The sequence below is a fragment of the Schistocerca americana genome, chromosome 8, assembly GCF_021461395.2.
Source record: "Schistocerca americana isolate TAMUIC-IGC-003095 chromosome 8, iqSchAmer2.1, whole genome shotgun sequence".
In the NCBI taxonomy this organism is placed as follows: Eukaryota; Metazoa; Arthropoda; class Insecta; order Orthoptera; family Acrididae; genus Schistocerca; species Schistocerca americana.
The window spans coordinates 397,762,416-397,776,073 of record NC_060126.1 but is presented as its reverse complement, the minus strand read 5'-3'; the positions used below and the strand labels follow the sequence as shown (position 1 = coordinate 397,776,073).

The 13,658-nt window shown below is 44.6% G+C and overlaps 1 protein-coding gene across 1 annotated transcript in view; it reads right to left on the bottom strand.

The window, feature by feature from the left end:
* The window catches only part of LOC124545886 (brain-specific homeobox protein homolog), a 116,478-nt gene extending 103,205 nt beyond the window's left edge, over nucleotides 1-13,273 (bottom strand). Inside the window, exon 1 of the mRNA XM_047124846.1 lies at nucleotides 13,180-13,273. Within this exon, the coding sequence (XP_046980802.1) occupies nucleotides 13,180-13,272 (93 nt within the window). The 5' untranslated portion in view covers nucleotide 13,273. The remainder of the gene's footprint in view (nucleotides 1-13,179) is intronic.
* Between the last annotated feature and the right edge of the window lie 385 nt (nucleotides 13,274-13,658).

The following is a 13,658-nucleotide window of genomic DNA, read 5'->3' as shown; positions in this document are numbered from 1 at the left end:
TTTCTAGCGAGCTCTCGTCCACTCTTCCTCGGCACGTCAAGTAGTAAAGTAACATAACTTTCAGCTGATAGAAAGCAACCTCTAACAAGGCGCTTAGTAACGTTTGGCCTAAGCGAGGCCTCAATAGCAATCTGTGTATAATTATACGTATGCAGCGAAGAAGAATCCTGTACAATATATATTATTTTTTTACCAACGACTTCTAATTATTTTAGTCGTTGCAGATCCAGACCATGCAGCCAGCACCTTATCGTCGTTACTGACAAACCTGCTGTGATTCGTATGTTTCTATTTGGCATTGGCCACCAGTCAACATTGGCGACGACTCGTTCGTCGTCGTCATAACATTATCTACCATTCTTTCTTTGGAGTATTGTAATTGCCCCTTGAATTTTGCAGGTATTATAAAAATATATGCTCTTTATGGCTATAGAAGTTTAAACGTTAAGTGGGAAGAATGACACATTCTAAATACATTCTTTTCAATTGCTATTCTGGAACAAAGGCAACGGAGGCAACTGTAAACATTTTTACTGTCTGCGAGGAGAATGTGATTGCGGAATGCTCGTGAAGACGTTTGTTGTCGTCTGAAAGAGGTCTCTAATGACCTCGATATCGATGATACATTAAACCCTACTCTTCCTTTCTTCCTCCTTTCCTTTCTTCCTCCTTTCCTTTCTTCCTCCTTTCCTTTCTTCCTCCTTTCCTTTCTTCCTCCTTTCCTTTCTTCCTCCTTTCCTTTCTTCCTCCTTTCCTTTCTTCCTCCTTTCCTTTCTTCCTCCTTTCCTTTCTTCCTCCTTTCCTTTCTTCCTCCTTTCCTTTCTTCCTCCTTTCCTTTCTTCCTCCTTTCCTTTCTTCCTCCTTTCCTTTCTTCCTCCTTTCCTTTCTTCCTCCTTTCCTTTCTTCCTCCTTTCCTTTCTTCCTCCTTTCCTTTCTTCCTCCTTTCCTTTCTTCCTCCTTTCCTTTCTTCCTCCTTTCCTTTCTTCCAAGGATGATTTATTACGTGGGGGTGGGGGGGTGGGGGGGTGGGGTGTGTGTTATGAAATTCAGTAGGAACACACGTATGACTTTGACAAAGACATTCTGAACACTTCAGATCCGTATGAGCCACGACAGTCACCCAGGGTATGACGAGCTGTGACCATTCAGTCATCGTGGGATATCTTATTTTAGCAGGGAAGGTGCAGAGGATGACAACAGCACGTTTCAAATGACAAAACGACACAGACCAGTGCCTAACAATATATGAATATCTACTTGTTCATCATCTAGCTCTTGAATAGTCTAAATCGATCCTGTCTGAGATTGTTAAAGATGACGCCATCTGCAATCAATAGTTTTCCAACATGGAATCGTAAATGTTGGCATCTGTTGCTAACAGCGCAGGTAGTTTGTGGACGCAGCGGCAGTGATAGTGTATAGGGTTCTCAGACAAGATGTTAACGCACGGCTGTATGAAGGTAACACAACGAAAGCAGCTAGTCATGGGCGTCAGCTGCCGATTCTACAAGCCCTGTGTTCTACAAATATATCCCCAGACATGCTCTTATTAGTTCTCGTTTTGACAATTATTTAAATAATGAGTAGACTTGTAGAACTCTGCAAACAACGCAGCGGCTTTATTCAGCAATCCCCTGGAACTGGAATAACGCCACAGAAAATGGAGAAGTACTGAGCGTAATTTCTGTATGCTATTGATTTCGAATAAACCTATCGCAGCTTATCAATTGCCGTGAGGTAATTTTTTTCTGTTACGAGCTCCCACGCTCGTTAAAAGCTTTTAGTGTTTCAGACGCAATGAACTACTTAAAATTGTTTACTCTCTTTGGGACTGGAGAAAAAAAGAATACAATAGACTCAGATCCATCCATTATATTGTGTTTAACACAGATCAAATGACAGTTTGCTAGCTCTACTGCAAGTGATATTGATTTGGGAATACAGTCCAAGGAACTTACCTATTTCTAAAAGTTTCTTGAAGAGGCAAAATAACGGAAAATTAAAATTACAAATTTTCCCATCATTGTTGCGTTTGGACCCTAGCGCAATGCCAATTCTCGAACTTTTGTTGGAGCAGTACAGACACCAGCCGTTACATTCGTAGGAAACGGGCCACATTACATGCCTGAAACTCTTACTGCTACTGCCAAATACAGAGTGGTTGACGAACAAAAGGTACAAAAAAAAAAGGGCGAGCAGGGTACAGAAGACATGCAAATAAATCTGACAAACATAGGTCGGGAAACCTGTGGTGCTTCCGAAACGACTTGTTATGACTGAGTACGCGAAAACCTCCGCGAAAATCCGAACTGCAGGTATGCGCTTGATGACAAACATAATACAAGTGTTTCCCATAATAACTGTACATGTGAAGCCAAGCATCAGCACGCCTTCAGTGTGTGCCGGAGTTCATCGGCACTGTCAACAAGGCTGGAATACACCGCAGTTTTTAAATATCCCCACACCAAAAAAACCAACGGGTTCAAATCGAGGGACCTGCGTGTCTATGGTATTGGTCAATACACTTGTTGTCGAAGATTAGTGCTACGTATTCCAGAACAGCCAAATGAAAGTGCACCGGTGCACCATCTTGCATGTACCACGTACGGAGCGTATCGTCATGTCTAATAACATTCAAACTTCGTTAACAGTGTTGTAACATTGGCATATGTCGTGTCGGCGGAATCAAGTTTCCTGACGTATGTTTAATACTATAAGTTCTTGGTTTCATTATCCTTTATTCATCACCGAGCGAGGTGGCGCAGTGGTTAGCACACTGGACTCGCATTCGGGAGGACGACGGTTCAATCCCGTCTCCGGCCATCCTGATTTAGGTTTTCCGTGATTTCCCTAAATCGTTTCAGGCGAATGCCGAGATGGTTCCTTTGAAAGGGCACGGCCGATTTCCTTCCCCATCCTTCCCTAACCCGAGCTTGCGCTCCGTCTCTAATGACCTCGTTGTCGACGGGATGTTAAACACTAACCACCACCACCTCCTTTATTCATCCCTTTCGTTAGTACCTACAATAGTCCGTATTTGGCAGCGCCGATAAGAGCTCAGACAAGTTACTTGCCCTGTTTCCTGGGAATGTGAAAGCTTGTGTGACTGACTGCTTCTTGATGTCATTTGTCACTGGCCTCTGCGGACGAAATTGGTCTTCGTCCTCAAGCAAATAAATTTTAATTTTGGTTAAAAGTTTACAGCTGCTGTAGAAACACTTACAAATCTTTAGCGGCTGTGGACCCGAAAGAGATGATGCGGGTTTACAAAAAAGGACCTTTCTTTAGCTGTTTGTCCAATCCAGGTCCGGAAGAGGGTGAGAACAGCCAAAGACAGTAAAGTTTAAATGTTGTGGCAGCATAATTTGTAAAAGGCCTGGGGTTCGGTGGACTATTGTCCGGTGGTCAGTATTCCCAAGAGAAAACGCTGACAGTAATAAATAGATAATCTTGCACTGTACATCGTAGTTACTAAATGGAACTAACATGAAACACATTTCCAGACATATACTTCCTTGCGGTGCAGATTACGAAAGTTGTGTGTCAATCATACTTTTAAGATGTATCTCCCGTCTACATGGCAAAATAATCCGTTCATTACATATTTCATTGCGAAATTGCCTACTGCGTGAGGTGACTGGTTCTGGATGGGGTGCCCACCCCCAGACAGTAAGAACAACTGCCCTGGCACTCTGCTACTCCGCTGCCGAATATATCGCTCCAGTGTGATAAAATTCTGCACATAAAAAACTGAACACTGCCCTAAATGAAATTTTCAGGCTGATCACAGGCTGTCTGAAGCCAACGCCAATACAGAAGCTGTATACACTTGCAGGTATAGCCCCATCCGATATTAGACGCGAGATGGCTGCTAGCAACGACAGGCAAAAGGTCTGAAATAACCCGGCTCACTCCTTGCACGAACATCAGCCACCAGCACCTCGACTGAAATCCAGTTGACAGAGATCAAAGTATATCCAGGGTTGAACTGTGGAAGAAAAGACATCCTGTCGATCCAGAGCGAGACGTTATTGAAGAAACTCTGCCACCTGGTCACCAAGAGGGATAGTGCACATGGAAGTCCTCGAACAGATTGCGCTACGGCGTTGCAAGAACAGAGGACAAATTGAAGAAATGGGGCATCGCACAAGGCGGAGACACATTGTGTGAGTGTGGAGGTGAACAAACTACAAGTTGTCTCCTGAAGTGTCGTCTCTGCCCATAGTCTTGTACAGGATTCGAACGTGCCTTGGCTTATAGCAACGCAGGCAGTGTTGCCAAATACCGGACACAACTAGTGTAAATGTGTTTACTATGTAAAAATTGATTTCTTACTCCTGTGCGTATTATGTAAATATTGATTTCTTACTATTGTGTGTGTTATGTAAATATTAATTTCTTACTCTTTTCCATATGTGTTCATTTTATTACGTTTGTATGTCTTTGAATTACTCATGTATACAAATACGTATATTTTAAAATCAGCACAGTCTGTGTCCTGGTACTTCTGACACGAATAAATAAATACACATTTCGGCCCATGCCACCTTGTGATGGGAGTGAACTTTTTAAATCAATGAGCTTCTTTCTGACTTTGGAAATGGTCGCGGTGAGCTCTACGTGTTTGCGTGCAAAGGTTTAGTAGCATCAGAAGATAGCGTGGCGTAGTGAAAGATAAGCAACAAATTACTTCTACGGCCTAGACGGAAAGTACGAGGGGCGTTCAATAAGAAATAAAACACATTTTTTATGAAAGCAGGCTGGTTTTATTCAGGATTACAATACATGTTATTCGCCACTCTTTTGGCTACAAAAGCCTACTTTTCAACATAATATCCGCCACGCGGGGTAGCCGCGCGGTCTGGGGCGCCTTGTCACGGTCCGCGCGGCTCCCCTCGTCGGAGGTTCGAGTCCTCCCTCGGGCATGGGTGTGTGTGTGTTGTCCATAGCGTAAGTTAGTTAAAGTTAGCCCGCCCGGTTAGGCGTGCGATCTAACGCGCGGCATTCCGGAATGGGAAGGAGCGTCGGTCCCCCGCACGAATCCTCCCGGCGGACTTGTGTCGAGGTCCGGTGAGCCGGTCAGTCTGTGGATGGTTTTTAGGCTGTTTTCCATCTGCCTCTACGAATGATGGCCGTTTCCCCTTATTCCGCCTAAGCTACACTATGTCGGCGATTGCTGGGCAAACAAGTTCTCCACGTACGTATATACCACCATTACTCTACCACGCAACCATGGGGGTTAGACTCGTCTGGTGTACGACGTTCCGCGGAGGGAGGGTCCACTGTGGGCCGAACCGCACAATAACCCCTGAAAGGGTGGTTCGGTGTAGGGCGGCAGAGGGGTGAAGTGGACTGCGGCAGTCGTCGTGGGGGTTGTGGAGCACTGCGGCTGCGGCAGAGACGAAGCCTCTCCGTCATTTCTAGGCCTCCGGTTAACATATAATACAATACAGTACAATAGTTTGAGTAGTGCGTAAGCTTAGGGACTGATGACCTCAGCAGTTTGCTCCCATAAGGCCTTACCACAAATTTCCAAAAATTTTCCAACATAATATCCGTTCAAGGGGGCGCCTTAAGGCACCATACTGGTAGGGCCTGTATGCCCGCATGCTACCACTCTACTGGTCGACGCCGGAGCCACTATAGTGTTGCATCAATACACTCCCCATAATCCACGTACTGTTTCCCGCGGAGTCCTTCGTTGCTCTTCATGCCTTCTGCTGGGCTACGAAGCACTCACCCTTAGAGTATCCCAACAGGTGGACGAGTGTGCCAGCACTAGCCACAGACACGTCCAGTTGTGCAGCGAGATGTTTCATTGTGATCCGTCTATCTGCTCGAATGAGAGTTTCCGCACGTTCCAGCATTCCGGGTGCGTCAGCTGTGTCCAGCCGGCCGGCACGCGTGAGATCGGACAGGTTTGCGCGACCTTGTTGCCATGATAACAAACGACGCGCCCAACGACTCACCGTGCTCTTGTTCAGTGCTAGGTCTCCGTAGATACTGTGCAAGCACCTACGAGTATCTGCGATGCTTTAGTTTTCCGCCAAAAGAAACTCAATGAAAGTTCTCTTCGTGCAATGTACCTCGGTTACAGACGCCATTTTGAAGGCTGCGTATAGCGCCGCCACCTGTCGGTACTTCAAGAAACCATTGGGGCTGAAGCGGTAATGTCCCACAACAATTTCCGCATTTTTTCAACTGAAACTGGCCGAGAAAAAAAGCCCCTCGTACATTACAGTAGTCATTGCAATCCCATACTCCAGACTGAAGTCCTTCCTTCATTAATTATTCACGTTTTATAACTAAGCTTCAGTGATGTTTCGAGGGTTTTCACCTCACAGAATACGCTACTGGCCATTAAAATTGCTACACCAGGAAGAAATGCAGATCATAAACGGGTATTCATTGGACAAATATTTTATACTAGAGCTGACATGTGATTACATTTTCACGCAGTTTGGGTGCATAGATCCTGAGAAATCAGTACCCAGAACAACCACCTCTGGCCGTAATAACGGCCTTGCTACGCCTGGGCATTGAGTCAAACAGAGCTTGGATGTCATGTACAGGTACAGCTGCCCATGCAGCTTCAACACGATACCATAGATCATCAAGAGTAGTGACTGGCGTATTGTGACGAGCCAGTTGCTCGGCCACCACTGACCAGACGTTTTCAATTGGTGAGAGATCTGGAGAATGTGCTGGCGAGGGCAGCAGTCGAACATTTTCTGTATCCAGAAAGGCCCTTGCAGGACCTGCAACAAGCGGTCGTGCATTATCCTGCTGAAATGTAGGGTTTCGCAGGGATCGAATGAAGGGTAGAGCCAAGGTTCGTAACACATCTGAAATGTAATGTCCACTGTTCAAAGTGCCGTGAATGCAAACAAGAGGTGACCGAGACGTGTAACCAATCGCACCCCATACCATCACGCCGGGTGATACGCCAATATGGCGATGACGAATACACGCTTCCAATGTGTGTTCACCGCGATGTCGTCAAACACGGATGCGACCATCGTCCTGCTGTAAACAGAACCTGGATTCATTCGAAAAAATGACGTTTTGCCATTCGTGCACCCAGGTTCGTTGTTGAGTACACCATCATAGGCGCTCCCGTCTGTGATGCAGCGTCAAGGGTAACCGCAGCCATGGTCTCCGAGCTGCTAGTCCATGCTCCTGCAAATGTCATCGAACTGTTCGTGCAGATGGTTGTTGTCTTGCAAACGTCCCCATCTGTTGACTCAGGGATCGAGACGTGGCTGCGTTACAGCCATGCGGATAAGATGCCTGTCATCTCGACTGCTAGTGATACGAGGCCGTTGGGATCCAGCACGGCGTTCCGTATTACCCTCCTGAACCTACCGATGCCATATTCTGCTAAGAGTCATTGGATCTCGACCAACGTGAGCAGCAATGTCGCGATACGATGAACCGCAATCGCGATAGGCTACAACCCGACCTTTATCAAAGTCGGAAACGTGATGGTACGTATTTCTCCTCCGTACACGAGGCATCACAACAACGTTTCACCAGGCAACACCGGTCAACTGCTGTTTGTGTATGGGAAATGGGGTGTAAACTTTCCTCATGTCAGCACTTTGTAGGTGTCGCCACCGGCGCCAACCTTGTGTGAATGCTCTGAAAAGCTAATCGTTTGCGTATCACAGCATCTTCTTCCTGTCGGTTAAATTTCGCGTCTGTAGCACATCAACTTCGTGGTGTAGCAATTTTAATGGCCAGTAATGTAATTTGTTGGTCTAAATGCCAAAGACTGATTTGATGCAATTCTTCACGTTAGTTTGTTCCGTGCAAGCCTGTACTCATCTCTGCATAACTACTGCAGATGGCGTCCATTTGAAACTACTTACGGTAATCAAGTCTTGCTCTGCCTCTCCATTACAAAACTGACTGTATTGAAGCCTAATAATATGTCCTATCAACCTGTACCTTCTTTTAGTGGAATCGTACCATGAATGTTTCTTCTGAATTCATCCAGTACCTCTTCCTTAGTTACCTGGTCTTCACACCTAATCTTCAGCGGTGTTCTGTTACTTCATACTAACAGCGCTTCTATACGCTTCTTGTCTGAACTATTTATCGTTGACATTTGACATCAGCACAGGGCTGCACTCCAGACAAGTACCTTTAAAAAATTTATAATTCCTAACCCTTGAATTTATTTTCGATGTTAAGAAATTCCTCTTTTCGGAAGCTCTTTTCTTGTTGGTACCAGTCTGCGTTTAATATCATCATTACTTGACCTATCGCGAATTTTTTCCAGCACAAATAGAAGTCTTTCAACTAATTGTCTCAGCATCGTCTGATTTAATTTTATTACACTGCAATATTTTTGTTTTCCTTTTTGATAGTGTTCATCTTATACCTTCTTTTCAAGATAGAGCCAATGTTTTATTAGTAAAGCTAGATATCGTCTTGCATTTTTTCCAAATTTTTTCGGTAAGACGCATACTGGAGGGTATTACTATACAACGACGTTATACCACTGACTGCAGTCAAAAAGAGATGGCCTCTTTTGGAGTTAACACAACGAAACCAACGTATCCACCAGAGGATGAGGATGAAAATTCTCGAAATCCATCGTATACGTTCAGTAAAAAATATGAGTGACACAGATAACTGTTTCAATTTGTCATATATCATAATCACAGATTTCCGTAAAACACTACTGCATGGGTGACGGAAGGATATGTTCTTTGTTTCAGTGCGGGGCAATTGCTTCCGAAATAAGTTCAAGCGTTTAAACGGGGATGTGAAACGTAACAACCCTTGCAAAGAGTACACGAAGTGGTTTTAATGACACACTGAAATTCAAACACGACTAATGTCATCAGCATACTGCGACTGCAGGGACACCCAAGAGTTCAGTCACATATAATTTGGGTGTCCTAGGCATAGCAAGGAATCAGATTGCCTGCTTATGGGCTTGGTTATAATGAAATACAAACTTCCCTGTAATGTACTGATACTCTTGGAAACAATGAATTTGCATATTTATAAATTGCGCATAGAATTACAGTTTAAAGTTCGAATTAAATTATAATCGATGAGTGTGTGTGTGTGTGTGTGTGTGTGTGTGTGTGTGTGTGTGTGTGTGTGTGTGTGTGTGTGTGTGTGTGTGTGTGTGTGTGTGTGTGTGTGTGAAGGTTTATTGGGCGTGTTTAGAACAAAAACAATGCGTCTTGCCCTGTAGGAATACCCGTAGAGATGGGGAAAAATTTCCCTTTGTTGGCATCAGAAATGCTCGCAAAATAATTTAACAGCTGTGTGGATGGAGAGTATATCTTCGATAAAATAGATTTCAATAACTGTAGGAAATCATTGTTATGTGGGTGGGCTGTATAGACGAAACATAAAATAAGGAATAGAACAGCAGGTAGAAGATTTGGAAGAACAAAGTGGAATTAGGGCTGGTAGATCATACACAGGCAATATGTTTTGTCTCAAACAGCTAGCAGAAACCATGGAAGGACGAGGCATATTATATTTATTAAGTTGAAGAATGCTTCTTACAATGCGCCACTTAAATATCTGTGGGAAGCAATAGAAGACAAAAATGTTTCTGCAGATTATTTCAGTGTAGTGAAACAGCTTTATAACGCTAATGCTTACTGTCTCAAAAGAGATAACTATCTGTTGGGAGAGTTTACAGTTGACAAGTGAGTGAGACAGATTTGTTGCAAATTTCCTACGTTGTTTATGACATATATTGATAAGAACTTTAAAAACTGGAGGATAAGATGTTCAAGTATGGCTCTGCGAGCAGGAAATGATAGTAGAGATTGGTGCCGAGATTGAAGAAGACATAAGCTGCACATTCAGAAAATTAGTGGAGGAATGCGAGGAGTGGGAATCAAGATAAATGTTGGAAAATCACGGTATACGATCATAAGAGCGGAAGGGCATGGCTTAAAAACCAAGAAGGCTGTTATTAAAAATACAACTTCATATATGTACTTAAGAGCCACAGTGACAGCGGATGGAAGGTATGTTGAAGATGCACTGAATAAAATATGGAAAGCAAAGGTCAGAACGAAGAACCTACAACCACTTTTATACGATGAGAATAGTTTCAAAGCTATGAAGAAGCAACTGTACAAAAGGTTTGTGGAAAATAGTGTACTGCACATAGGAGAAAATGTAGATACTGACAAAGAAAATGAAAGAAAAGCTCCGCGCAATATATTTGGAGAAAGTGTTGAAAAACTACAATAACGGACCGGTAAGAACTGAAGTCATTAAGGGAGTGACGGAAATATGTTTGACATTGGTACAGTGAATGGAAAGAAAACAACTGGAGTGGTGTGGCTGTGTTACACGTACGGATGACCAAAGAATACCTCAGAAAGTATGATTATGGGGAGCTCCAGGGAGTCAGGAAAGAGGTAAACTTAGGGAGAGCGGGATCCCAGAAATAGCAGGGTTGTGCAGGAGAGACAGCTGACAACAAACTTTCAGATAAAGAAGCATTGAGACGGGGTGGTGGTAGACGGTCAAATATTTTGTTAACCAACCGCTACAAGAGAATAATATACAAGTTAGATGATAAGTACTACACAATACTTGATGTGGTAGGGTGGCTTGCCTGCATCAACGATTCAGACAGGCATACGGTAGATACAGCCACAACAGATGGGTATCTATACACCGACAAAAACAATTGGTTTACCCAAGAGGCTGAGACGTTTTGCTGTGGTGTAATCGTTTATATCACAGTCATTCATGTTTAAAATAGTCATTAATACTTGGAAAAGGTAGATACACGGCTTCCATGGAAAGGCAGCCCTGTGATTTTGATTTGGCTATATTGATATGTTCCCTCGTCAATAAAAACTATAGTGAAATGCTGAATTACAAGCGGGGGATCGATCATTTGTGCAAGGACTAGCAGATAACTCTGAGCGTAAATACACGTGACATACAGCGTTTAAATAGGAGGTGAAATCAATTACGATTCGATTACGCTACCGGAGAAAACTCGCTGGAAAAAGTAACAACCGTAAGATTTCTAGGAATTCGGAGAGATCACAACTGAGCAACTACATACAATTAATTGTAGGAAATACAAACGCACTGTTGAGACTAATTGTAAGAATCATAACGAAATGTTATTCAATGTGCACAGTGGGGAGCACGAGCGACTGCGCCTCCTAGGTATTTACTGTGTGATGCGTCAATGCAGTGCTGATTGTTTCAGCGGATGTTGACGGCGCAGTATATCGCGCGACGGCCTTAAAAAAAATTTTTAAAAAATTGGCAACGGCAACTACCCACTAGGGGCTTTTATGTGTTTTAGCTGCCGATTGTATATTTCTCATGTTCTGCACCAGACACCACATAAGGTTTTTTCAAATTCTGAGCGCGGCTGTTTCCTACTGGGATATCTGTATGCGCGACATCCTATATACGAGTACTTAACACCACATTTTTCCATTGGCACATATGAAGATGCGTCATTGGAGGATAAATAAAATAAAAATTCCAGTTTTGCAATCAAGACTGGTTGTTCTTTCATATCAGAAATGTAATTCATCCGTAAAAGAAGTGCCTTGCGAATCACTTGTTTTACCGATTCTTAAGTGCTGTTCAACAGTGTGGGACCGTTGCCGCGTAGGATTAAGAGAAGAGATGGAGGAGATCCAACTAAGAGCGGCGCTTTCCGTCACGGGATGGTTTAGTTCGGTCGAGGGTGTCACGAAGACCCTCGACAAACTCTGGTGGCAGTCACTGCAGGAAAGGTGTTATGTGTCACGGAAAAGGTTACTGCTGAAATTCAGAGAACGTTAATTTTAAGAAGGGTCGGACAACATATTACTTCCTCCGATATACGACCACGATGAGAAAATCAGAGAAATTGGAGCTCATACCGAAGTTTACTACCAGTTGTTCCCATGCTCCCTTCGCGAATGGGACGCGGATGGGGAACATGTTATTAGTATCAGAGATGCCGTATCGTGTAGATGTAAATTTGTAAATTATTTTTGCGGAAAGTTTTAACGCCAGCATTAACGAGCGTTATGTCACTGTTCGAGTTTCCTAAAGCTTTAGAATGCCACTAAAAATTAGGCTAATCATTCCATTAAAAACAAAAATTCTTGCACCAATGTGTAGGTTGGTACAAGAGGTAAATGGTATACACAGACAACAAAATTGCGTGGATCTCTGAGTAATGCTGAAAAGCACATTTCAACAACTGGCTACCTTCACGAAATACTCGGTACATCTAAAAGGCCGTGCCTGATTTTATTCTTGACATACAAGCAACGTCGGCGCAGTTAACTGCAGTGGTTCAAAATGGTTCAAATGGCTCTGAGCACCATGGGACTTAACATCTGCGGTCATCAGTCCCCAAGAACTTAGAACTACTTAAACCTAAAGACATCACACACATCCATGCCCGAGGCAGGATTTGAACCTGCGACCGTAGCAGTCGCGCGGTTCCAGACTGAGCGCCTAGAGCCGCTAGACCACCGCGGCCGGCTTAACTGCAGTGGCAGCTCGATCTAATTACTGTAAACAGCAGATCCGCATCCGACCAGGCAGTTGCGAGCAGGCGGTTTTAAATACAGGGCGTGCGGTCGCCCTGTGTGAACGTTGTTGTGTCACAAATCATAATGGAAGAAGACGTGTGAATCATATGTTCAAGGCATTCTATAGAATAACGCCCGAATGAAAACAACGACGCGTAGACGCCTACCACGATTTGATTGAAATGCAAAAGGTGGCCATTTCCTTTCCGGAAAAGAAATCATCATGAGTGATGAGACACGCGTTATCAATACGAACCTACCACAAAACAGAAATTCACATGACGAAGTCAGCGCTGCCACGACATAACGACGTTCAAGCCAGTTTGATGTGCGAGCTCAACAGCATTTCAAATGAGTTTTCTGGCAGTTTCGCGCTGTGGTATGAACATTATGAGCGCTGTACTCATGTGTGGTTGAGACGACGTAGAATACTAGAAGCATTATTACTAGTCCATCGCAAAATTTTTGGACTCACGCGGTAGGAATCAGGAGTGCTGCAAGTTTCAGGTGGTTCATGGTAGTAGAAAGCAAGTCCAGCAACATGACTATAGAAATGAACCCAGCGGCTATCTACAACGTGATGGAGACAGACACAAAGTAAGCGCCGTGCGTCCCACGTGGTCCTTACCTGCGGGAGAGTCGCCTTGGGCCTGAAGAGGATGTCCTCGATGAGGAAGGACGTTCTGCTGCCCCTGGGGTCCTGCAGCCTCTGCTTGTCCATCGTCAAGTGACGCCGACGAGCAACGCACCAGGCCGCTACTGAACCATCGCAGGTCCCCCAGAGAGGGAAAGACGTTCTGAAACTGCGTCTGTGCCGCCGAGCTGTCAACCGCCCGCCACGGGCGTAACTGTCCAGCGACTGGCGTTCTCTGGCGCTGAAGACGTGGCCGTCGGTGGGTGCGAGAGGGAGGGTAGGCGTGGGCACCCTAGCGTCTCTGGAGTTCCCGCCTCTGCACCGGAGGAATGGGCCTTGGCCGTACAAACGCGACCAATCTGCGGTGTAGCTCTAGCGGCTAAGGGGCAGCAACTGAAGGGGTTATGTCGCTCGTTGCTGCAATCCGTACTTCCGGAGGGGGTGGGGAAACTCTTCCCCTCCACAGTTGCGCC